At 41.2% G+C, this 26,366-nt stretch overlaps 1 protein-coding gene across 2 annotated transcripts in view; it reads left to right on the forward strand.

Moving 5' to 3' along the window:
- The first annotated feature begins 1,801 nt into the window (after positions 1–1,801).
- Positions 1,802–26,366, forward strand: part of LOC146323844 (uncharacterized protein C1orf21 homolog) — a 40,881-nt gene continuing 16,316 nt past the window's right edge. The window contains exons 1-2 of one of the 2 annotated variants that reach the window (XM_084722976.1): positions 1,802–2,197; positions 20,026–20,155. In XM_084722976.1, the coding sequence (XP_084579102.1) occupies positions 20,065–20,155 (91 nt within the window). In that variant the 5' untranslated portion in view covers positions 1,802–2,197; positions 20,026–20,064. Of the gene's footprint in view, positions 2,198–10,004; positions 10,233–20,025; positions 20,156–26,366 lie in introns of those variants that run through there. The other variant, XM_084722977.1, reaches the window with a different exon arrangement.

A 26,366-nucleotide genomic window follows, 5' to 3' on the forward strand; every position in this document is an offset into this window, starting at 1 on the left:
TTTCAGAGGAAACTGTAAAACATGTTGACTTTCAGAAGAAAGGGGAACATTTGAATGAATATTTTATTTTTAAATCAGTTCTTTTCCAACAGACAGTGGGCGGACACCCACGTAAAATCAGTTGAGTCAACATGACGTAGATCTCTAATTGGAAAATTCTCGCTGTTCATTTTAGTAGTACTATCAGTCAGGTTAAATCAGTGAGGAGAGAAGTTAAGTAAGTACTTCAATTAGGGGAAAAATGGCAATACTGAATTAAAGGTTAAAAAATACAAAGTTCTTCTCTTATCTGCAGTGCTATTTATCTATCTAGATTGTTTTGGTGTGAGCTGTCAGCTTTTGGAGATATTGGCTGTAGAGATGTCTGCCTTCTCTTGAATATAATGGAACTAAATGGGGCTGGGCTTGTCAAAGTGCAAAAAACTATTTAAAAAAATACAAAATGAAAAACTCTTCTCTTACCAGAAATCATGACATGGTTATTAAGATAATCTACAGACCTTGATGTGAACAATTTCATGTAGGAACTACTTTCTTTCTAAAATAAAGTATTTTCTAAGATAGAAGGATCTTCTGTCTTAAAGAAAGTACCTTACTTCCTTCTTTCTAAATGAAGGTAGTTCCTGCATGAAACTTCTCACAACGAGGTCTATGAATTATCTTGAGTAACTCGGTCGTCAAAAGTTTGTTTGTTTCACTTTGAGCACTACAAGCTAAGTATCATCTAGCTGCAAACCTTGGCAACTCAACTCAACCAAAAAAAAATAAATAAATAAAAAAATCTAGATTGATAAAGTACACAGCACTACAAACCATAAGAAAAACATGGATTTTTGACTTTGGGGTGAACTATCTCTTTAAATTTCAAAAATGAAAGTATTTGCTTGGCAGAATGGGCCCTTTAAGAGAATATGATCATACAGCATATAATGAAATTATTCTTATTAATACACTAACATGCAGTGTTTTAATGATCGTTGAGGTGGAGATAATTTTAAGTAGTAAATAAAGCTTTCAGATAAATGTAGAGTACGAAATATTTGCCTCTGAAATGTATTGGAGTACAAAACAGCATAAAATTGAAATACTCAAGTAAATCAGAAGTATCACAAAAATGTGGGGCTCATGATAAATATCAGGCCAATAAATTAAAGGCCGATACTGGCAAATTTATATTATTATTTATTATTCTGATAATGAAATTATAGCTGATAAATATGGTAAAAAATTTATTCCTAACTCAATTCAAATACTCAAACCTAGTTATCATAATAGTTGCTTAGTCTTCTGCAAAAATATAAATACACTTTTGGTTTGAATGCCTGGCATCTAAAAGTCTAATCTAAATTATAACCATATACAAAAATCCACTAATACACCAGTAATGTGATTACTTTCAGATATACTTTTATTCGAGACACAGTGAGTCAATATGACTTAATTTTCAGTGTTGCAGTTGCCCCTTACCATTACAATTACCCCCACCAAGGTGGCAATTGTTACAGCTCGACTTCTTGCATTAAATTTTAATATTATAGTCTTGTCCTTATTGGTAAAAATGCATCAGATGTATTATGAATTATATAAAAAGATGACTAGTGTAGTTCAAGAAGTCTGTGAGTTATGAAGGAAAATGTATAACAAGTTACATTTGCTCTCGTCTCTCCTACCTGAGTAAATTTACTTAGTTACTTTACACTACTGTGTTAAATTGACACCAAACATGGGTTATTTTTTTTGAAGGAAAAATAAAAAATACGGTTTTTTCGTTTGTGTATTTCCTTGAAATGTTCCTCTGCATTATGGATGGTAAATACACAGTGTCACAGCTCGTGGTGAATCACTTTCATTATGAGACAGCAGCAGCTCAGGGTCCAGCACTGATTGCTGAGTTGGTTGGTGGGACACTCCACTCCTCTCCTCTCCTCTCCTCTCCTCTCCTCTCCTCTCCTCTCCTCTCCTCTCCTCTCCTCAGCAAGATGGCTGCATTGCTGCGCGCAGTAATAGTGGCATCCTGGTGAAATGACGCAAGAAGCCACAGTTTACGTTCAGTCCTCCAGGCTCTGAGCTCTCCAGCAGCAGCAGTCTCCATAGCGCAGATCAGATCCCGCCCGGCCGACGCTCGCACAGCCCGGAAGACCGACCGACCGACCAGCCGGCTACCCTCCAGTGGACCGAGGTACACCGGTTCATACGAGTAAGTAGCAGCCTGAATTACTCTTTAATCGTCTCCCAGAGGTGTCATTTATCCCCCGGGTGAAAAGCACGCTCCTGCTCGTGGTTTCTGTCTCTCTTTTGTTGTTGTTTCCTGAGAGTACCGTGATTACCCGGCAGCAGGCAGCAGGCAGGCAGGCGCTTTCCTTCCTGCACACTGGGCTTCATCTGTCCATGTTTTGTTGTTTCTGGTGGTCGCCGCAACGCTAAACGCAGATTTATCTCCTTTTATTGGCGGTAAAAAACACAAGGGGGACGTGTACGGTTCACGGTGAAGTGTGTGTGTGTGAGTGTGTGTGCTCGTTCGGCTTTGGACATTTCAAATTTTTCCACACACACACACACACACATCCTGGTTGGCGGTGCTGTGCCAGCCCGTCCGTCCTGCTGCTCCTCTCCGCCGCTCTGCTAAGGAGAAACAGTCCACGGAGGGACACGCCGACCTGGGCTGCTGGAGGAGGCTACAGGCCGTTAACCTTTGTGGAAATGAAACTATGTGTACACACACACACACACACACGCACACACGGAGACCGTTTGCACTCCCACAACTCTGCCTCTGCCCCTGTAGGGAACAAAGCGCCCAGTGTCTCCTGGTAGCGCAGCTGGACACAGCTGTTGAGCCGAGCTACAGCTTCAGCCCCAGGACAGGACAGGACAGGACAGGACAGGACGGTGATCTGTGGCTGGGCCAGGGGCTACTACTGCTTATGTGTGTGTCACTGCTCCCATAGCATGATGGGAGAAAACCATTACCTTCTATTGACCACCATACATAACAGTCAGGCTGGTTTTTGCTCATTACTGCTGTTGCAATTAGAGCCTCACCAATTCTGGATTTTTGGGGGAATACCGATATTAGGAAGTAAAGAAATTCCAATATGAATAAATTGGACACCAATCTTTTCGCTAGAGCTGCATACCAGTATGGGAAGTAAAGAAATTCCAATATCAACATACCGGACGCTAATCTTTTTACTAGAGCTGCAATGATTAATTAAATTAATGGCCAACTATTATTGTTGTATCGATGAATCAATTTGAGTAATATTTTTTAAGAAAATAGCTTTTTAAATGTGAATATTTTCCAGTTTCTTTATTCATCTGAACGTAAACTGAATATTTTTGGGTTGTGGACAAAACAAGATGTTTGAGGACGTCATCCTGGACATTAAGAAACCATGATCAACATTTCCTGATATTTTCTGGACCAAATAACTAGTCAGATTGATCAACAGTGAGAATAATCATTTGCAGCAAAGACTTGAAAAGGAGGTCCAAACATGTATAACACACAAACGTATGTCAATGGCTTGTGGTTACAGAAAGTTACTTTGTGGCTTTATCCCCATACTACAAGCTTTTGCCAGAACATTCCTCAAACATCTTGATTCTTTTTCACCTTTTAGTTCAATACTCCAGTAAAACACAGAACAGTACTCTTCACTGGCTAGTTAATGATATGTCAGGGCTATTGAAGTGTGGATTTACGAAGCTGACTCACACTGTGAACCAGAAACATAAAAGGTGGAATGTGAAAAAGTCGAAATTTGGGGGTGAATGGAAACAGGAGCTTAAGTGGCAAGATTATGACTAGCAGAGACGTCCAGCTCATTTTTCATCTGAAACAATGCTTTGCAGAAATACCATCACAACACAGGTGTCATAGTTAATGTTGCTGTGTTAATTTGTGTTGCATTGACTTTTCTGTGTTGTTTTTTTTTTAAACATAAGTTCACATTTGGGCCGCCAAAAACGTAGTATGGCTACCAAATTTAGGAGCTTGGTGGCTCAATGGGCCAATACTTTAAAATATTAGCATCTTTTCCTGTAGAATAATTTACATAAACACATTTTTTTTGCGATGATCCCTTAAAAGTGGTAAGCACTTGTGGAAAAGATATGTTAAATATTAAATAGGATGAATCCCTATTTAATATACAATCTATGGTTCAAATGAGTTGTTTCCTCCCACCTCTTCCCCAGACTAATTGATAGCTAAGCCTGTTATCCTAAAAATAAAAGCCCACCGCTCCAAAAATACATACTCTGGAGCTGGAACATCTACTCCTAAAAGATAATTCATGATAAATAAATTTCTCACCACTCATAAACAGACACTTATTCATATGGTGAACATTCACCATTAATTTGAACTCTAATTTTAATTTAATTGACATGAAACAGGCGAATGAAACCAAACATTCCAGCATGTTGTTGTTGGAGAAGCCATTTCAACATAGCCGATTTTGTTAATCTTTGATATAATGATATGATACAGTAAATATATTACATACTATATCTTTTTTTTTTTTTTTTAAAGTTTGTTATAGTTACATATCAGACAACATGTATGCCGATATACCTGTGAGAGTTCAGTATTGTGACAGTAGTGTCGGTAGGACAGATGTATCAGTCAGGCTGTAGTTAAAGTGCCTCAGAGGGAAGACAAGAGCTGCTGATATTAGGAAAGTCACTGCAGCCAGAATTAGATTTGATATACAGACTCATTTGCAGCTCATTAACCAAAACTTAGCCTGAGTCTATTTCAAAATGCATTCGTCCCCATGTCCTCAGACACAGAGGGACTCGATAACGTCTCTATCTGCTGCCTTTAAATGAGCTATATGTCCATTAGCTGCTGTTGATTGCCCTGTGTGATCAGCACCAGCCCATTACATCCATTTGGTGGCTGCTGTGCAGCACCCTGGTGCGAAAGTAGGTTGGTGCGTCCAGCGTTACAGAGTGTAGCATCCTGTCAGCAGCAGCTTACATCAGAGGTTATATAGTTTGCCATCAAGTACTGGCAATCCTGAGAGTGGATGCAGCAAGTCCCCCTCCCTGCTTGATTTATCTGTCTGTCTTCATCTATCTGCCTCCATCTGCCTTTCGCTCCCACCCTCCCTCTCTCACACACTGTTGTGTGTGTGCGAGTCGTTGCTCACATATGGCTCCTGGTTCCGGTGGCCAGCGGAAGATACAGAAACACAAGAGTCTCACTCCTCCTCCTCCTCCTCCTCCTCCTCACTCCTCTCTGTGTCTGTCTCTCCGAGGCAGGAGGATCTATTCTTAGTCTTCCTCCCTCTTCCTCATCCCCTCTATCATCATCGTGGTCATCATCATCATCATCATCTGCCCGTCCAGCCAGGCTGTGTCCACCTGTGGCCTCCTCCTCACCTCCTGCCTGTTAAACAGCAGGTCAGGTGACTCTTTGCCCCCCTGTTTGGGTCATGATGCAACACCTGTGATGTCACCATGTGAGGAGGAGGTGGAGGGTTTCCATGGTTACCAGGATGTCTTCTCTGTCTGTCTGTGTGTTTGTGTGTGTGTGTGTGGGCGTGGAAGGGAGTTCCCATGACTGTGTCTTACATGCAGTTTGTGTTTGCTGGGCATGCGTTGTGCGCTCAGTGCTGTCAGGTGTGATGAGGCAGTCTCTATATTGGAGTGTAGAAAGCACAAGGCCAGCACAACACGATCCCTCTGGGTTCTGTTGGTCTGTCAGTTTGACTGAGGGCCTCGCCAGCCGGCCGATCAGTTCGGTCCACCTGACTGAATAATCAAAACTCCAGCCTGCAAATGTTGCAGTACGAAACCCAGAAACTAATCATTCACGTTACTATTTCTGCTTTTGCGTGTTTCTGCGTGTCTGCCTGCATTGCAGTGGACGTGCAGATCAGTGGGCTGTTTCTGCCACTGGTGGTCTTCTGACTGCTCGCCTTTTGAGTCAGCAGGGGTTGGCTCACTGTGCAGCTTGCGTGCGTGCATGCCTCTGTGCGCGTCTCTGTGTGTCCCTGACTGTGTTTACAGTGCAGTGTTCAGAGTCCAGTTGGGATGGGACAGTACTGATTTAGCCTGCCAGTTCTTTTTTTTTTTCTTTTCTTATCTTCTTCTCACTCCTGTGCTCACTGTGTGAATCTCTGCACAGTGTTTTCCCATCAGACAGAATGCATCTGTTTCCATTCCCCACCGTAAATAAAACGATCTCTTGCAGGCCCGTTCCTGCAGCGATGATGACAAGTTCACTGATGGACTGATGTGAGGAAAATAAATGCAGCGTATAACCTTCAGTAAAGGCCCATACATTCAATATGAAGACAGGTGATAAAGCTGGAACTGAAATAATAGCAAACACACTTTTGTCTAGGCTTGGGAATCTGAGAGTTGTCTGCAGTAATAAAGATCTAAATGAGACTGGGTGGGTTTACCTTCCGACACATTCCTGGTTCACATATCAGTAAATTCTTCTGATTGTGTGCACAAACACTACTGCAGCTCATGACTATATGAGTAGCATAACATTGTTCCAGTTCCTTTTTACTTTAGTAGAAATCATTACATGACATGGCAGTAATTTAATATGTAGAATTTTGAATTTAACATGATGCCTCAACATTGTTATGAATTTACATAAAAGCTATGATAGTATCTAGGAAAAAAAGGACTATTTGTATGTTTCTGCCCACAGCCAATCACAAGCACATGAGTTCATGGATTTACTGTGATGAATGCACTGTTGGTGGTTCAGAGTTGGCAGGTCAGTGTACCATGCCACCAAAACATTCAAAAGTATGGCTATACTAAAAATAAAATGGCTGTACTAAGAAATAAATTATGTTGACATTCGACACTACTGTTACGGCAGGGCAATGACACAGTATTGTTGATCAGCTTCCAGCTGAATCATATCACATTAAATGATATGATTTTTTTAGGGCTGAAACAAATGACTTTTCTCGATTGCTATTAATTGCTTTATTCTCAGTTGATCTGCTGAAAGTCTCCATTAATCATTTTGTTCATAAAATGTTACGAAACAGTGAAAAGGGCCCAGTTCCAAGACTCCAAGGTGACATTTTCAAATATCATACTTTGTTCAACTAACAGCCCAATGATATTTAATTATGATAATTAATTTACCATCATATAAATCAGACAAAATAACTAAATCCTCACATTTGAGAAGCTAGAAACATTGAATATAGTGCTTATTTGCTTAAAAATGATCAAAACAATTATCAGAATACTTGCTGAATAATTGCTGATCAGTTGACGAATCAATTAAATCATTTCAGCTCAAGTTCAAATTGCTTGTTATATCTAACTATCAGCCCCAAACCCCTACATATTGAATTTGTGACCAAAAACCAACAAATACTCAAATAAGTCTGCAACCTGCTAATGTTTGGCAGTTGTTGCTTGAAAAAGAAATGATTGAATGTTCATAAATCTAGCCACTGATTAATTAAGTCACTGACAAAATTAGTTTAAACACACAGGAAGAGTTGGATCTCATGTGAAGGTAAATCAGCTTTATTTGTCACGTCCTCAGTCATACAAATCATTTTGTTAATAAAATGTTAGGAAACAGTGAAAAGGGCAGAGTTTCAAGACTCCAAGGTGACGTGTTAAAATATCTTACTTAGTTCAACTAACAGCTTAAAACCCAATGATATTTAATTAAGATATTTAATTTACCATCATATAAAACAGACAAAATAACTGAATCCTCAGTGAAAGAAGCGGAGGCACTTTTTCACTGTATATTTAGGTATTATTTATTTATTTAGAGTGTGATTATTGCTGCTCAGACAGTCAAATAATTAAATGTGTCATAAGATGAGATGCGACCCAGGTGGCAGTTTCCTGGGGGGAAACCCTGTTTTGTGAGTTTTGCCTACAGTTTTCCTATCAAGATACATAATGATTTCAGCCATGTCAACCAGCACAACAGCTGTCAGCAGATCATGAACCATAATAACCTCATGTGTGGTGTCATTAGTCTCTTGGACAGCTGATTAAAAACTGTTGAAGAGTCTTTTGAATGAAAGGTTTCCTCGCTGTTGCGTTTGTGTGTGTGTGTGGGCCTCTGTGCAGAATAATGGACAAGGAAAAGCGGTGGTTTGCATCTGAAAGAATAACATTGTGGATGTTATATCACACCAGCCACGCTGAGCCGTGGAGCGCTGAGGCTCATGTGCAGCTCGTCGGTGAAAGGCTTGAAACATTTCGCTGTGTTCCTTCCACGTGCTGACTCGCATCCGAAAAGGCTTTGCCAATTATCCTGCAGCATGCTCGCCAATTACGCAGAAATTGATATTTATTTTCTTCAGCTGTGGTAATTTCTAATGAATATTAATGCTGATATTCTTTTATTTTGCCGGTTGTGGGTTGGTTTGTTAGCAATTCAGATGGCTTTGGAAGAGAAAACACAAACATGTTTGACCTTGTGTGGCTGCTGTGTTGAGCAGGCCCGCGCTGTCAGCCATGTGCAGCTGTCTTGTTGGTAGATGTGATGAACAAGCACTTACTCACACGTATGAAACTTGAATACATAAAAGCAATGATAGTAAAAACATAAAACACAATGCAGGTTTGCCACGAGCAATTAGCAGCAGTCCAGGACAGAAAATGCGCTTTTCATACAGACTTTATTCTGTTTTCACGTCAACGAATGAGGAAGTCACAATAGCGCTAAAGCATTTCTTCACTTACATTTCCAGCCTTTTGATCCTGCTCTTCACCCAACAATCACCTCTGGCTCTGACCTGCTTTTACCTCAGTCACAACTAGCAGCAGCGGCAGAGCAGGGTAGGATCGAGAGGGAATGAAATGGCCATGACTACTACTTTCTTTTTGCTCTTTCAGGGAATCAGTCTCACTCTCGAGAAGCCAGAGGTACAAACGCCAGCCAGTAATAGGCCTCAGAGGAGACATTTTATCCCCCAGCCTAGTCTCTATTAGGTGGAACAATCCGTTTTTGTATGGTTTGCTTCTACCTGCACCAAGATGTGGCCCAGTGAAGCTCCGATTTCAATTAGACTGCTCTGCCCTGTAAAGCCAAAATGCATAAACTACATATTTAGTCACAATTTATAAAATTGGGCGACTGTCATAACATGTAATTCCAAAGAAAAGAGTATGCTAAATACTTAATTGATTATTAAATTAATCTGCAACTTTTGATGACAGTTCATTGAGTAATTTTTAAATAAAAAAAATATTTAAAATTCTCTGATTCAGCTTCTTAATTGTGACTAAGACATTTAAGGATGTCATCTTGGGCTTTGGGAAACATGAATCAACAGTTTCTAGATCAAACAATTAATCATGAAAATAACCAACATATTAATCGACTATGAAAATAATCGATGCACTCTTAGTTTATACTCCCCTTGATCATATTTCCTCAGGTTTTTACAAAGGTTTGCGTTAATTATTTTTTGGTGATAAAATAATAAGTACAAAAAGACATAACATGAAAGAATTACATCTTGTCCATATGTTACAGTTTACCCAGCCAGCTTGGAAACTTTAAACCCTTCTCTGTCTATGTAGGGCAGTACTGTGCTGGTTCTTGAAGTTAGGGTTATATTTTTTTTTTCATCCATCACTCCTTTGTTTCATCTCTAAAAGGAAATAGTAAGAGCCATGCAGACGTCTCAATTTCAGCTGCTTTTTATGAGCCTGGAGTAAAAACATAGGCCTCTCGCCAAAGTATATGTATGTATCAACTTGGCTTAAAGCTGCTCTTATTTCTTTACCAGCACATGCCTCAGCTATGTGCAGTGTGTCTCTCATTGTCAGTCACACAGCTACAGAACAGAGGAGCTCCTGTATCTACCTCCTTCTCCCCCCCCTCTCTGTTTCTACCCTCCCTCTCTGACCACTTGTCACCCTCATTACAACAGAGAGAGAAAGGAGCTGCCGCTCGCTCAGCAGCAGACAGCGAGACACAGAGAGAAGGGGAATAGAGATGTACACTTAAGCAACAGCAGGCAACTCAGGAGAGAAACCTTTACTGTCCACCAGTGTGTTGTTGGCACGACTTCCCAGGCTTGTCAGACTGATGGAGTGCTTAAACTGGGACAAGAGGAGAGGTGCAGCATTTGCTGCCTGGCTAGAGTAAATATTATGGCGCGTTGGCCCAGGAGTTGCACTGAGTCTCTGCTCTGTCACAGAGAGAGGCAAAGACATGCTGGACACACTGCAGCACACAGCACTGATTCCCGCAACTTCAGGTACGCCACTTAGATTTCTGCTTTTACTGTAAGAGAAAACAGGATGTTATATTTGTTGGGCAAAGCATTTGCTGCTGCTGATTGGGCAATATATAATTTGCAAACCATGGATGTCACCAAATTGTGATAGCTGTCACTTCATATCTTGGGATCACTGGTAGATCAATCAATTAATCATTACAGTCATTTGTCAAGCAAAAATGTCAAACATTTTCTGGTTCCAGCTTCTTAAATGTGAGGATTTGCTGTTTTTTTTTTTTTGTTATTTATGAGAGTAAACAAAGAGTCTTTGGGTTTTGGACTGTTGGTTGAACAAAAGAAGCAATTTAAAGATGTCACTTTGCGCTGTAAATGGCAAATTAATCGATAATGAACTGAGTCTTAATTGCAGTACTGTGCATGCGTTTACATGTGCACAAGTATCCTGGTTTAGACCTTATTCAGGATGTGATGTTTACATGGAATATGAGAGACCTGGTTATTCATATATCTTATGTCACTGTTTTGCTATTTGTGCTTGTGTGCTGTTGTCTTCGCTTATGTGCTTTGCTTAGTGCTTTCGTGCTTTGGTCTGTGTTTTGTATTGTAACCAGAATAAGGTGTTTTCATGCTGTGTTTTTTTAGTACTCTAGGTAGCACATGCAGATTTCTAGAATGTGGCTTGTTTGGGGGTTTCTGAAACCAGATTATGGCATTTACATAGCAAAAATAAAACCAGGATACTCCAAAAACCTGAAAAAAAAAACCTGGACAGAATCAAGAATACGTTTTTCCTCTTACCTGTAGAGCTCTTGTAAATTGTTTGAAAGAAAGTATTTCCAGTAGAGTCTACTGCAGATAGAAAGTATCCCTACATAAAACTCCTCATAACAGGGTCTTTGGATTTTCTTGAGCAACCAGGTCATGATGTCAGGGGAGAGACTTTGCAGTTGAGTTTTTCAAATATATTTTCTTTGGTGCTTTGAGCACCACAGGCCAAGTGCCATCTAGTTCCATTATATCAGAGAGAGGGCAGACATCTCTACAGCTAAAATCTAGATGGATAAATAGCACTACAGGTAAGCGATAAAATATGTATTTGGGGTGAAATGTCCCTTTAAAGATATGAAGTACCAATAACCAGCCCTGCGCCCAACCCTGTTTGGTAGTTTTCCGTTGTGTTTTATACCAGAGGCGGGCCACCTCATAAAAACACTCTACATTTTTATGAAATTAAACATTAACCTCAAAGAAAGAAGGCTAGAGGCCCTGTTTCATATTTCACTGTCTGTTTAATGAGTGCGACCTTCGTTTAGTCATCCACCAGCTAAACTGATCATGAGATAAGATGAGTCAAGATATGTTTGGGTATCTTTCTTATCAAGTTGGCTAACTTGTGCTTGTCTGGAGGAAACTCTGGCCACATTCACAGCATCTTCAGAAATGTGTAACTGTGATTGGAAATGTGGAGCTCAAACTGTGCCACTGTACGGAGAGCATCATGAGCATATTGCACTGACCAGCATCATTTTAATGCAGAGTGGTGTGGACCAGCAGAGCATGGCTCAGCATGATGAGGCAGAGGATGAATCTCTGCTCCGTCACAGGTGGATACGCTGAGCTTCCTGCCCTGCAGCACCGACTCACCCTGTGGCTCTGACTGTGGCTGAAGTCATCGCTGCCCCCTCCTTTCCTACCAGGAAGCTGAATCACAGTCAGGCACTCCTTTTCCAGTAGCTTTACGATGGGAAGTGATAAACCTAGTAGGAAATTTCAAATCCAAACAGGCAAACAAAAAAACATACCTGTTGCACGCCTCCCTCCCAGAACGTCCTTCTGCTGCTCTTGTCTCTTTCACCTTTGCTCAGCCAGTTTTTCAGGCTCTGTGGTTGCCCGCTCTGCCTCTGGCACAACCCTGTGTTTGAGCAACCTTTGCGCTGCACACTGCTCAGCTTGTGTGTACTGTGTGTGTTTATGCAAGCGTGTACACTCGCATCTCCCTGGCCTGCACGGTCCTTTTGAGTTCCTCCTTTGACAAACTGACTTGTAAAGGAGGCTTATTCACACGACTCAGACTAGGTCACGTCCCACCTCCAGGTATGCAGGCATGGGCAGGCCCGTGTGTGTTTGCCAAATCGTATTCGTTTTGAGGGCTTGGTCTTCTGCCATGTGTTAAGGATTCCTTTTGGCCTTCGTATGCACTTAAAAGATTTGAAGCCCCATGGCTTTATGTTATTGTTTTGACATATTTTAAGTTTACTCATGGGGTAAAACATTGAGAGAAGTCCCTCTGCCAAATCTGGTGTAAGTCTAGCTAGTCATGACGCAAGACCTGCAAGCTGACATCATGGCATTATTTATATCTCTAAATTAGGCTACTACTTTGCTTTGGCGAGCATGCCTGTGATGAATGTTAAGCAGCTGGAGCGAGTTGCATGGATCCTGAGGTGGTTGTGTGCCAGTTGGTATTAAGAACTCTTATCCCCTTCAGACGATGTGATGTTTATCAGATCATGTTGGCTCATCTTCTGTGTGTGTGTGACGGGAGGAGCGAGAGTTACTTGGGCGGTGTGTGAGGGTCTTTAGCTGACCCGCCAGACTAAGCTTGGCCCATTGACATACTTCAGTGTGTGCAGGAGGAGTAGGCGAGCTCAGAGCAGCGGCACACAGTCCAGCTGTCCTGTGGGTTAAATCAACATGGTGCAACGCCCCACTGTGGTCTCACATGTGGCACTGAGTGGCTCATTGGGTTAGAGCTGCTCAGTACTGACTTGCCAATGCTAAAAGTGTATGCACTGATCTCATTGTACAGTGAAACACATGCAAAAGAGTGAGAGGATGCAAAGAAGTGTTGGCACTCTGGAATATTCCTGAGTATCCTTTATTGCAGTGGCTCCCAGCAGCTCTTTTAATACAAAGAAGTGTCTGTTCGGTGCATGACTACGAGTTGTGAGGAGTTCAATCTGCGAAAAGTAATTTTCCTCTCTCTGATTCTTTCATTTCTGGTTTACCAAAAAACAAGGATCTGAGGAAAGTGCAGCAATGTTGTGCAGCAAAAGTTTGTTTTTCCTCATTTTCTACTGTGGTAATCATATTGTGACCATCAAGGATGCAGACAGTTCACCAAAAAAAGAAAAAAAAAAACCAAACATACTTCTGTTCTTACCTGTGGGCCTGTGAACACCTCTAGATTAGAGGTCCAACAATTAGTTGATTATCAAAATAGTTGGTGATTAATTTAATGATCAATTAATTGTTTAATTAATCGTTATGTCAGTTTTTAAGAAAGAGAAATATCTGAAAAAACTGAAAAATTCTCTAATTTCAGCTTCTCAGAAATATTTTCTTGTTTCTTGACTCCTCCATGGCTGTGATCAAAACAAGACATTTGAGGACATCAGCTTGGGCTTAAGGAAACAGCAATCAACATTTTTTAAAATCATTTTCTGACATTTTATAGACCAAGCAAGTAATGTATCAATCAGTAAAATACTCAACACAATAAACATTGAAAATAATCATTAGCAGCAGCCCTGCAGTAATTTGGCAGTGAAGTATAAAGTAAGTAAGGTAAAATTAACTAGACATACTCAAATAAAGTGCAAGTATGTTAAAATTGTACTTAATGAACAGTTAAACACATTAATATGAACACTGCATATTATTCCTCTTAACCGTAGTGATGTTTATCCATCTAGATAGTTGCTGAGTTTTGGAGACATCAGCTGCCTTCTCTTATATATGGAACTAGATGGCGCTCGACTTGAGGTGTTCAAAGTGCCAAAAAAAACCCCAAAAAAACAAATCCTCAAACCCTCAACAGGGAGTAACTTTGGTCTTTTCATATTTCCTGGCTTCTTGTTTGTTTGGGTGGGGGCTGAGGTTACCTGTGGTGGATTAAAAGCAAAACTGGCCAAACGTGACATGAGTTATCCTACTTTCTTTCTTTCTTTCTTTCAAGCTCTGGATTTAAATTCTGCTGCTAAAAGGGAAGTTAAATTAAACCAGCAGCTAGTAAACATTATGGTTTTGTGCATCTACTCATGGATGAGAGGTTTCAGCTTAGCCATTAATGTTTACATCCTACTGCAGCTGCAACTAACAATTACTTTCATTGTCAAATAATCTGTCAGTCATATTTCTGAAAGAATATATTAGTTTGTTTTGCCCACAACCCAAGGATATTCAGTTTACTGTCATAAAGGAGTAAATATTCACATTTAAGAAGCTAGAATCAGATAATCATTGAAATAATTGCAGCACTGCATCACACACTGTCACATGCAGGACCATCTCGTCCATGAGTAGATGTGTATTTCAAAAACAGTCTAGATGGATAGATAGCACCACAGGTTAGAGTTAAAATAAGTGTTTTTGATTTGGGAGCGAACTATCCCTTTTAAGGCTTGATTGAAATATAATACCAAAATCAACAGTGTGCATCTTATCAAACCAGGCCTCCTCCACGCAAAAAGCCTCGAGGCTGATACCATGTCAGCTTCTTGCAAAACACCATTTTTGACTTCTTGACCCACCTCCTCGAGTTTCAACACATGACTGATTTCTGTACCATTGTGAAGCTGCATCCTCTCTGCCTTATTACAGGCCCCACGGTTATTTATTTATAGGTGTATTTTGCTTTGTAATAGTTGGCCTACTAGCTGTAGCTTATATGTAGAACCCAAGTAATAGCAGCTTGGCTTACAGATTCACACAGCCTAGCATTATCCCTGCACACAACAATAGCTCTGGGACTGCTAGCTCTATTTTTAGCCCACTCCTACTCACAATTTGATGTTTCAATACACACAAATCAAAGCCCTTCAAACAGATGCTGCCCACACACTAGAGACCCTTTGAAACTTCAAATCTATCAACGCTGCTCACATTTCTCAATGCACTTCCTTCAGTGGTTTCAGAAGGGAGTCTCTGTGCTTTGCTAATCTAATATTCACTTCAGATCTACACTAATAGCCCAGAGTTAAGAGAAACTCCGCTGTTCCCTCTCATGTCTTATCTCTCAGCAGTTTTTTCTCCATCTTTTCTGTCTCTGTAGCTCTGTCTGGCTCTTGCTTTTCTGCTTCACTGTGCTGTGATTCTCTGACAGGTAACATGCGCCCCCGCGGCAGTGTTTCTGGGTACACACCTCGTCCTCCGTGCAGAATCCTCATTTTAGCGACTCTGTCAAGAGACAGATTATGCCGGATGAGATTATTTTTGAAACTTTGCCGCCAGAGTCTCTTTTGCGGTGACATGCCTGCGACTGCATTAAGACCATCCAGCTGTGCATGTCTGTGTGGGTTTATGAGTGTGTGCGAGCTGTAATTGAGTCGTTCCAGAGCGCCAGTCGTAGTAAGAGAGGTGTCCCAGGCTGCCTGGAACGGGCTGATAAGCTGCTCTCTAGACCAGGACACACACGCAGCTAGGGCCACAGGTGACACAGCCACACACAGCCAAAGCCTGTGTGTGTGTGTGTCTATGTGAGAGTGTCTTGATTCTCTCTCCCTGGGTACAGCCTCCTCTCACCTGCAGCCCCTTTGAGAAATTCATGTGTAAGCTCTGCTCAGGCTCGGGAGATTAATGTCGCTTTACCTGCAGAGCTGAGAAAAACATTCATATACACATTCCCCCATCCTGTGCTGAACACACACACAAGTCACACATGCACAACAGGATAATTGATTTAAGCTTGAGTCTTATATTCATAGTTTTGGCTATAGGTTATAATATTATACTTATTGTTTATTATTGTAGCCACTCTTTCAAAAAACTGCTTTGTGGAATTGATATGGTTTTATTTGCTGACCTCTACCACCACACTTGTCATGTTATTGTAAGGCTGCCTCAACATCAACACAGTTTTTCCATCCATGGTGTTGACTCCACACTGCTTCTTCACATTTCTTCTTTGATGGGTTGGTGTCATTGTCACTCCTTTGGTCTGTCAGTATCCTCCGGTTTGCAATAACAAACAGTTGCCTATTTTGCTGATGCTGAGGCTGGAGCTGGACTGCTACGTTTTGTAATAAGGACTGTCCTGAATAGCTTTTCTGGGCTTTGAAGCTTCAGCAGCAATTGTTCAATTTTATTCAACAACAGGGGACAAGGAGGGGCAGCAGTAGGCTGACAGACACCGGAGGCAGTGGGGGAAAACGGACCATGATGCATTTGCATCCTCCTCCTCTCCAACATGCGGACCGCCTTGGTGTTGTTTGTGGTGCTGATGTTTTGTCGGTCTGTGTCCAGCTCACGCTGGTGTCTCTCTGTTAGAGAGGGAGTGGTCTGAGAGGTGACAGAGGCATCAGGGGGGAACAAGGTCGGTGTAGTATGTACAGCTCACGCTGAAGCTGCTGTATGCAGCTCAGGGAGCCACTGGATGAATCAGCAGCACCAACTTCAGCACAAGCTTCATACAGACCAACAAAACACTGGTGACCCTCTGGTGACCTGTGGGAAGAATATCTAACTTAGAGGCATTCAGTGTAGCCTAATGGGTGATATTGTAGTCAATAGACCAGTTTTGGCGTACATAGTGACAAGTAAAAACAAACTGTTGAAATACCAAAAATATAGTTGAAGTAATTTATCATGTCTCTATAACGTAGTTTGTCTATGTCCTACTCTATATACAATTCTCTAATAATGAAATGATAGGAATTCTTACTAAAAATGCTTTGTTGTTTGTTTAAATTGAACATCAGATCCTTTGACATTTCCAAATCAATATCATATCAGCCTCAAAAATACATTTTAGTTGGGCTCTAAAGAGGAAAGCTGATCATGCAACAGATCAGAGTGCATTTTAAAAATGTTCCCTGCTGGATTACAAGGCGAAGCCTGTTGCACTCAGTGAATTTTGTAGTAGTTTGAGTTTCAGATAAACATGTGAGAGCTGAGAGCATGGGTGACAGCACTGTAGTGAAGTCAGTATAGTACAGAAAGGTTAAAAGGTCAGTGATGCACCTGAATTCTCTGTAATAATTTCCCATTGTAACCTTTAAAATGTCTTTATAAACCTTTATAATCAGTAACATGTTGATGTTTGTTACCCCTTCAGACAGATTTTTAATTTACCGATCAGGGATGATGATCAAAACTGTGACAAGAACTGGAAATATTCTTTTAACTATCCAACCACAATAACATAAAGTATGCTCATCCATCACACAGTGACCACTCCCTGCACCCTGTACACCTGGCGCTTTGTGTCATGTCCAGAGAGAGATGGAGGCTGGTCGGCTGCAGCCTAAACAAGGGAGTAAACACTGGCCTCCTGTCAACTTCAAACGCTGCGGGGATCACTGAAGGAGGAAGAAGGGGCGGGCGGCGCTCTTTTGAAGCTCTGCACTCGTCTCTCTCTGGCCTCTTTCTATCCCACCTATTATCCATCCTTTCTTTCACCCCTGTCCACTTCACCGACTTCCTCCCTTTCTTTGTCTTTTCTGCTTCACCAGAAAGCCTCTCCAGAAAGCCTCTTCAGCCCCCTCTGCTCTTCATCCAACTCTTCCTCCTCCCACTTGTGTACCGTCGCTGCAGGTTTCATTTTTGTTGATGGGTAATCATCGGCTGTGTGTGTGTGTGTGTGTGTGCATGTGTGTATATGAGTGTGTGTGTGTGCATTTGTGCAACAGGCAGCAGTCAGATGGGCCCTGTCAATGACAGCATATGGCATGTGTGAGTGACATGGGGACTATCTATAGTGTAATGTGTCTGACAGAGCGTGTGATTGACTGACAGCGACGTTCGCAGCTTGGTGTCAGCTGTCCCTCTGGATGGGAGGGTTTTTCTGTCCTCTTTTCTGAATAATAATGATGTGTGAAATTTATTTCAGTCCCACCATCATGATGTTAAGAGGGAGCTCTTTGGTTTAAGGACACTTCAACAGGCCTGATTTAAGCCAACACAAAGTTTGTAAACAATGTTGAAATCTTCAGCTGACAGAATCAAGATTTCTGTGTTGTTTTAAAGCTGCTGCTGACCAGAATTTTTCTATTAACAACTGATAAAATTTCTAATTGTAACGTGATGGGTATTGCTTGTAAGGATGGAACCACATTATTGTTTTTTTTGGCCAGCAACTTAACTGTATACGTTCATTCTCAACCACATCATAAACCTACAGCAGTCAGCTGTGATAAAACCACTGCACACTACCTGACCAGCACTAAGTAGCAGGCAGACAATATTAGAAACTAGTTAGATGTGAAATGTGTAACTTGGAATTCAGGCTTAGTGTTTATCAGTTAAAAAATCCAGTTATTTCCCTCGGGAGCTGGTGGAGGTCAAAAACAGAGGTAAATGGAGGGTGAATATTGGACTTGCGTTTGTTTTATAGTCAACGGTTGGCTAACACGTTCATCACTATCAGCATTATAAAATGATAACATATCTGTAGTGTGTTGACAGTTTATTCAGCTGCCTCCAGATAGCCCAAAAAATCAATTAATACTGTTTGAAGTAATAAATCAAATAAGAAAATTTAAAGATTTGCAGATTTCATTTATTTTGTATTTTCACAAAATCACTTTAAACTGTTTTCCAGACTGTTTTTGTTGCTCTGGCAGCTTGTGGTGGGACTGAATTGTTTTGACATTTAAGAACAAATAATTTATTACATTCAAATGTGTTTATTTGGTTTGAAAACATTTCCATATCATACAATATGTACTACAACAACGTCTGCAACAACCCACCACACCCTCTTGGGAGACTAGCTAACACACCAAGAGAGGAAAAACAAAAATAAAAACAATAATAGTAATACTAATACTAGTAACACATTTTATAAAGAAAATAATTAGAAATAATAAAAAAATGACACAAATGCAAATAAACTCACTTGCTGAAATAAAATAAATAAGGAAAAAGATTTTGCAGCGATCCTGTGAAGTGATTTATTCATTTACAGGCATTAAGTGATATTTATTGTGATGTCTTCTTCAGGGTTGGATTTTAACTTTTTAAAATGTGGACATCTACCAACCACTGACAGAAAAATGTATCACCTGAGTCCTGTTTGGTTTATCTGAGCTTATCCAACATCAGATGACCCGTTACTTTCTCAACCCAGAAGGCGGGAGTTGAGCGAGATTCAGATTGATATTTTTATCAGAAAAAGTAATCAGTATCATTATATAATATAATACCTCATATCTAATAGAAACATAAACCACACCTTAATTTATTTGCAGTCTTCAGACTAGATCATCTTGTTAAATTTACCCACCGGGCCTCCCTGCTGCTCCTGCTCTCCACATATGATGACAGTGGTTATGTTTAGCCCTAAAAGAAACACTTCGGAGGTTGAAATAATAATCTGCAACATTTTCATATAAATGCTCATTTTGCTTTCTACTGATGTGTTATGACTCAACCTACATTTGTGCCTCTGAACAGCAGGTGGGAGATAGACACTGCTGTGAGGTGGAAGGAAATAATTTTAGGTTTGCTGCCTCAGAGTCACATAGGACTACATGACGCCCCAAAATATATTGAAGCTAAATGTATTTAAGCATTTAACACCCTGCTCTGAAGTGTTCGTACTGTAGCATTGAAAAGATTAGCAGTCTGTGCGTCCTCTTTGAGGGAGAAGCAAATCTCATGTATGCTGTATGAAGCGTTTTACATTGATTGACCCAATTTGTTAGGTATAAAGAAGGAGATGAGGTTAGTTCTTAGCATGAGTGACAGTCACTATAGCTGAACAAACAGTACAGCAGCCTATTTTTGAGAGGTGATATCTATGAAGCAAATTGTAAAACCAACAGAACAGCGGTGTTGTTCATTTTACGATGTGTGTCTCTGTCCTCGGCAGGTGAGAGTGAGATGAGGAGAGCTTTCAGAGTGTGAGGCCATGGGCTGCACCTCGGCCAAGCAGGTGTCGGCCGTGCCCAATGATGAGGAGGGACGCGGCAAGGCCTACAGCAACGGAGACCTCTTCACTGGTCAGTATTCACACGCGCGCACACACACACACACACACACACGTCAATAAAAGCTTCACAGCTTCATTTCACTGTGTTAATTGCTCAGTCCGGACCCATTGCCCCGTCTGCCCTCACCATATATCCTCTTCATTATAGCTCATAGTCCTCTGGCAGAGTGTTAAGTTCTCCATTTCAGACAATAACTGTCAACACCGCACATTTATTAGAGTCATCCGTGTTGACAACTCATGTAAGAGAGAGGAAGTAACCAGCTGGTAGTGAGACTGCAGTGTTTAACTCTGTGCTGTGTACAGAATCATTGATGTTCTTAATATTTTGGAAGGCAAAGGTGAGAGAAAACAGAAAAAGGAAGTGCAGGAAAAGAGAGGAGAAATAACAATATGATGTATGAACACACAACCTTGTTTGTTTACCTAAGAATATCACCAACATTTTAGCCAACATGATGCCAGAATAAAAGCAGGTCTTTCCTACCATTATAAGATATGGATGCAGCATCTAAGCATTTTTTTCCCCCAAGTGTCGGATGAACAGAAAAAAAAACTATGCTGCACAGTGACGGTGAACCAGTTGAAGTCCAAAAGGGCTTGGCTTCACAGCTGCACTCTCCAGCTCCGGTGTGGGAACATTTTGGGTTTAAGCTGAATGACGGAAGAGAGCCCATTAACATGAACAAGCTAGCGTGTCGCTTGTGTTTAAAAACAGTAGCAATGAAAAGTGGCGATACATCTAACCCAAAAGCTCATTAAAACATCACCATGATGGATATTTTAATACGTTTTCCACACTCCAATTCCAGTGTCTGAATATTTTTAAGAATAATAACTTCATTGCTCTTTGAAATGGTGTATTTGCATTATTATGATGTTATTTTATTATTATATTACTGCCATAAAATGGTCAATGTATCATCCAACAAAAGCAGTCATGGTGACAGGCTGAGCTGAGACTGTACAGGTACAGTTAAAGGGGCACTCTGTGAACACACTTAAAATACGTATGATGTTTTCTTTGGCTCCAGAGGAAGTTTTCCAGAGTTTGAGATTAGTTGTTAATTTATCTCGGCTTTGGCACAAGACTTTAGGTTTTTAAGTCAGTCTGGAGTAAAACTGGAGTCTGAAAAGAAATCAGGAGGCAGGGGATTTATGATGAAAGTCACTCTTAGACGCTACTATTGAGTTGCATTGTGGGAAATGTAGACTCCGGTGTCTTTTGAACGTGTTCCATATCAGGTAGTAAATCTCTTGGCTTCTGTGGAATATCCCAGTGATGGAACCCTGTCAGACTGATCTTAAGAATCACGTATCTATATGTCAGACAAAGTAATTTTTTAAATTACTTTTCTCTAATCTTTTATCTTTTATTATTAAATACAGGATGGTTTCAGGCCTCTAGAAACTATTCAAATGAAAGAGGAAAAAGGGAACATGTTGATTGGACTTGTTATAAATCAGACATGTACAACCTGTGACAAGTGGACACTTCTTAAAGGGTCACAAGCTGAAAAGTGTGGGAACCACTGGATTATTCACTTGAGAGATAGTAAATCAACTATGACCTTAATAACTGATTAGTCTCTTACTTTATTTCTCAAGCAAAAACAGCAAACATACTCCTCCTCTTTCTGTACTGCAGGGATTTGCTGTCACTCTCTGTTTTATATTAGGCCTGGGCAGAATCTATTTTATCACATCTTCATAACTTCCTGACATTTCAGTGGGGTATATGATGGTATATGTCTGATGGTAAAGGCTGAGCTGCTGGTGAAAGAAGTCTTTGTAGCATGTAGGACATTGTCTAGCCTACAATGCTCCATGTCTAATATGCAATTAACCCATTTAGATAAGTCTTGCTGGGCTTAAATACTTATGGCCCATATAGAAGAATGAACAGAATGATGAATAGGTAGGAAATAAGCGCCCTTCTTCCATAGATTCTTGCTGGAGGACCTGATGACACTTGTTGCTGATGCAAATACAAACACAGACTAACAATTGAATGACATCATGTGGATATTAAACCCAAAATAGTCCCAAACAGGGATAGAGGCTTGTTTTTTTTTTTTCTAGTCCTGTAATGTTATCTTCAGCACAGTCACCTCAAGACAGCATCTTCTTATCAGTTTCATAGAAAGGGGAGTGTCTTGTATTTTTTTTTAACCTGGTATAACAGTTTTACCTGGATATCGCTTTAGCCGGGGCTGCCCCTTGAAAGTCGAAGATTTGAATCATCAGTCTGAGATTGTTCCAGTCAAGCACACCGACCGGGCGTGCAGGGCAGGTGACGCTTTCTTGTTTGCTTGTGCTTGTGTTTGTCACCGATTGTAAGTGTCTGACGATGTAATGGAATGGATTGTGACGGTGAAAGACTGTTTTTTTTGTAAAGAGTGAGATACACTTTGTTGAACTGGAAAAAAGCTGTTTTATTGCTTTATTGCTAACCTTCTCTCCCTTTGCCAAACTGGAATTTTATCATTATCATCATCATCAGCTTCACCTAAACTTGACAGAGACAAAATTAAACTCGCCAGACGTCTTTTTGCTTTTCACCCTTTGTTCATGGCGTGAAGGAGCACAGAGCATGCAGGTCAGCGGCACAGCAGAGAAGCTCCACGATGCGCTAGGATTTTATAGTACTGGATGACGCACACTTTTTGTTTCTGTGACTGTGTGAAAATCTGATGTTTTCACATCACAGTTGACAAAGAAAGGGGTTACAATGTGAGTCTTACTGGTAAAACACACTTAAAAAGGCTGATAGAGGAAAACAGTGAAGCACACTGAACTGAAAAAAGAACTGATCGTCAGACTCGACTGAAAAAAGTGAGGTAATTTTTCAGTCAAGTTTCTGACGTGTAGCTTGAGTGGTAAAGTTTGTCATCCATTAATTGTAGGGTAGGCGGTTGGTGGTTGGTTCCATTTCAGGCTCCTCCTGTCCACATGTCAACGTGCCCTTGAGCAAGACAATGACTCCGCCCTATTGCTTCCTCTGTGGACGAAAACACATTGCTTTGGACAAAAGCGTGTGCCAAACATGATGTAATCGATTAATTGAAAAACTAATCAACAGATTAATCTGTAATGTGTATAATTGTCAGCTGCAGCTCGAGCTTTATTAATAGCTCGCAGGCTGTTGTTGTGCAACGAGCGACAGAAAATAAAAGTGAAAGCCAGGGAAAGAGAGAGATGATGGGTGGTGGTGGTGGAGGGATTAACAGCGATTAAGAATTAGGAGCAACACTCTGGTATGTCTGCACGCGGGTGGATGAACGCAGCAGATGACGAGCCACAGGAGGTCTCTCTGCCTCTCTGTCATCCCTCTGACCCCTCTCCCGTCCAGCCTCTCACCCTCTTCCTGCGACCTCTCGTTGACTCGCCGCTCCTCCTCGTCCCTTCTATTCTCTCTCCAACACGTTCCCCTCATCCAGCCTCCCCCCCTCCCCGTGATCTCCCTGCTCTCACGTCTTGTTTCCCTCCTCGTCTTTTAAGGAGCAACAGAACAAGGCAGGAGACGAGAGGGAGGGATGACGGGAGGAGGAGTGGAGTGTTTTCCTTGAGAGAGGAAGGGAAGATGACGCGTGTTGACGCTGCCACCGCTTCTCTTTTTTTTCTCTCCTCAACTTCTCTGTCTCGGTTAGATTGCCTCTTCCCTTCCCCTGCTCAAGGCCTCGTTCTTCCCTTCCTCTTTCTCTCTGTCTCTCTATTTTGGGTCTCCGGCACCCCCCCTCCTCCCCTCTGCCCCGTCTCTCCCTCCTCTTCCTGCCTTCATCTCCCAGTGTTTCTTCTTCTCCCCAGCTCTTTTCCTCTCTTCTCTGGCACAACATTAGGTCAGAACCTTTTGTCCTTTCACCTCCCCTCCTCCTCTTTCCTCCCTCTTCCTCCCATCATCCCCCCCTCCAGTCTCGCTGTCAGTTAGTTAAAGGGGAATCCAGAGTGGCGGTGGCGGGGCCAGCCTACTGTTTGAGCATTTCTGCCTGGGTATTTGGGAGGAGGTGGACGACTGAAGTGACCTGGATAGTGTGGATTAGACTTACCCCAGGCCACAACAACCCTTAATAACATCCTTTCCTCATCCCCCCTTTTTCTTCATGTCATTCTCATCCTCTCTTATCTTTGTTTCTTCCTGATTGGAAAAGATACAGTAGACAAATTTTTAATTTTCATATAAATTTATCATCATCATCAGATATTTGTTAATAAGTTACTAACATTTAACCAGCATCAGCATCTTAATAGTCAAAACATTTAATTTGGCTTTAAATTACCAGCTCATTTTACCAGATTCACACACTAAGGCTTTGTTAATATTGTTTACTTTGGCAAAAGTGTAAAATGTTGCTTAAAATGTCAGTTATAAATGTTATTAGTAAAATTTATTATTTGTAAGTGCTTTATCTTTAACAAATAATTTATGAAAACTGTGTAATTTTTTTTTATTAATGATTTATAAAGTGTTTACAACCAAATTAATAACATAATTATAAGCCAAGCATTTTTGAGGGTAGTTTTATTGTAAAGTGGTACCAAAATCCTGTAAGACACAGAAGATGTCACATATATGACTATAAAAACTATTAGAAATGTTACCTGGTTGAGTGTTTACACCATCTATCAAGGTGGAGTCCTTACTGCAGTGGCCCTGCAGGTTAGTTATAAACAGCATCATGGATAATATTTACTTGATTCATATTGAGGGCGAGTTCACACCAAAAACTTTGTTGCAAGTCTAGGTTTTCTCCTTGCTTGACCACATTTTTGTAGCAAACACGTTAACCATTCACCAAAACAGGAAGAGAAAATGTTTCTTAATCAGTGAAGCGGCACATGCAATGGTATTCTTCTGTGATTGGTTCGAATGGTGTTCACACCAGAAATGATTCGCTCCTGAGTTCAGGTGACGGCGCTCCGAGGCCGTCTCTTCAAGGCGGACTAGAGAGCAGTTGTTTGGTCCAGCGTTCACATGAACCCAAATGAAGCGCACCAAGCGGATAAATGCTCCAGTTCAACTGGACTAAACAAGACCGGTGTGAACCCATAATACTTAATGCGTATAATTGTGTTGTATGAAAAACATTAACATTTACTACTGGCCATTTACAACTGGGTTCCTCATCCTCTTATCATTGTTTCTTCTTCACGTCTCACTTTCTAACTCCTCTTTCTCTCCAGTATTTCAGTCATTGTCACACACTGTGTAGTCATTCTTTCCCACTTAACTCCTCACCCTTTCCAACCCCAGTGCAACTGCCTCTCTGCATCCGGTGTACTTCTCATGATGGAGGCGGAAAAGATTGGTCAGCCCTGGTCAGTCAGCCCGCCTACACACACATACATTTACCCCCAGTAGACTGTTTGTCAGCGTGCATCCATACATTTCTGTTCATATTTGCATGTCAGTGCGTTTAATTACACAGTGAGTCCTCTTCTTGCTCACACTGATCCAACAGATTGTCTGCTGCCAGTCTGCCCTTGTGTGTATCTCTGTGTGTGCATGTGTGTGTGTGTGTGTCCCAGATATTCTGGCTGCCTGTTCTGTCAAACTCGGGCCACCAACCACCCCCCCTCCACCCCTCTCAGTCGCTCTCACACAATAACCGGAAAAGTCTGAGCTCCATTACACAAACACTGGAGGACGACGAGGGAAAATAGCAACACTCTCCACAACATCATGCTATTGATGTCTGCAATAATCACAGTCGGAGGAGATGGCAGTGAAGATAGCATGTGTTGTGCTATATGTGTATATGATTGCCCTAACATGTATGCAGTGTGCAGTGAGCAACAAACAGATCGCTGCTTGTTGAAGCATTTGTGTCGTTTGGAGGGCGGTGGAGCAGCTGAGCGGTTTGAGGGTCCGTCACTCTGGTCTGAATTTTGTGTCAGCCGCTGAGAAATTAGTGTCACTGTGCAGAGAAGCAGGTATGTTTTATTCTGCAGGGGGATCAATGGTATGTTTTACTCCCAGGGAATGAAACGGGATCGCTCAAAACTAATTCTTTTATTACTGCCTCACAGAAATGCTGGTACTTCAGTCATACTCTGAGCTTCCTTTATCAGACTAAGTGGGCGCTCAGTCCTTGGAAATATTATCACATCCACAGTTGAAAGAGAGCAGCTCCATCCTTGAATGAACTTTTTGTGCCGACGCATTTCAGAGAATCCTCAGAGAACACAAAACATAAATGATAAACACAAACTGCGAACTCATA

Source organism: Lutjanus erythropterus, chromosome 7 (genome assembly GCF_056507025.1).
Source record: "Lutjanus erythropterus isolate fLutEry1 chromosome 7, fLutEry1.hap2, whole genome shotgun sequence".
Classification (NCBI taxonomy): Eukaryota; Metazoa; Chordata; class Actinopteri; order Lutjaniformes; family Lutjanidae; genus Lutjanus; species Lutjanus erythropterus.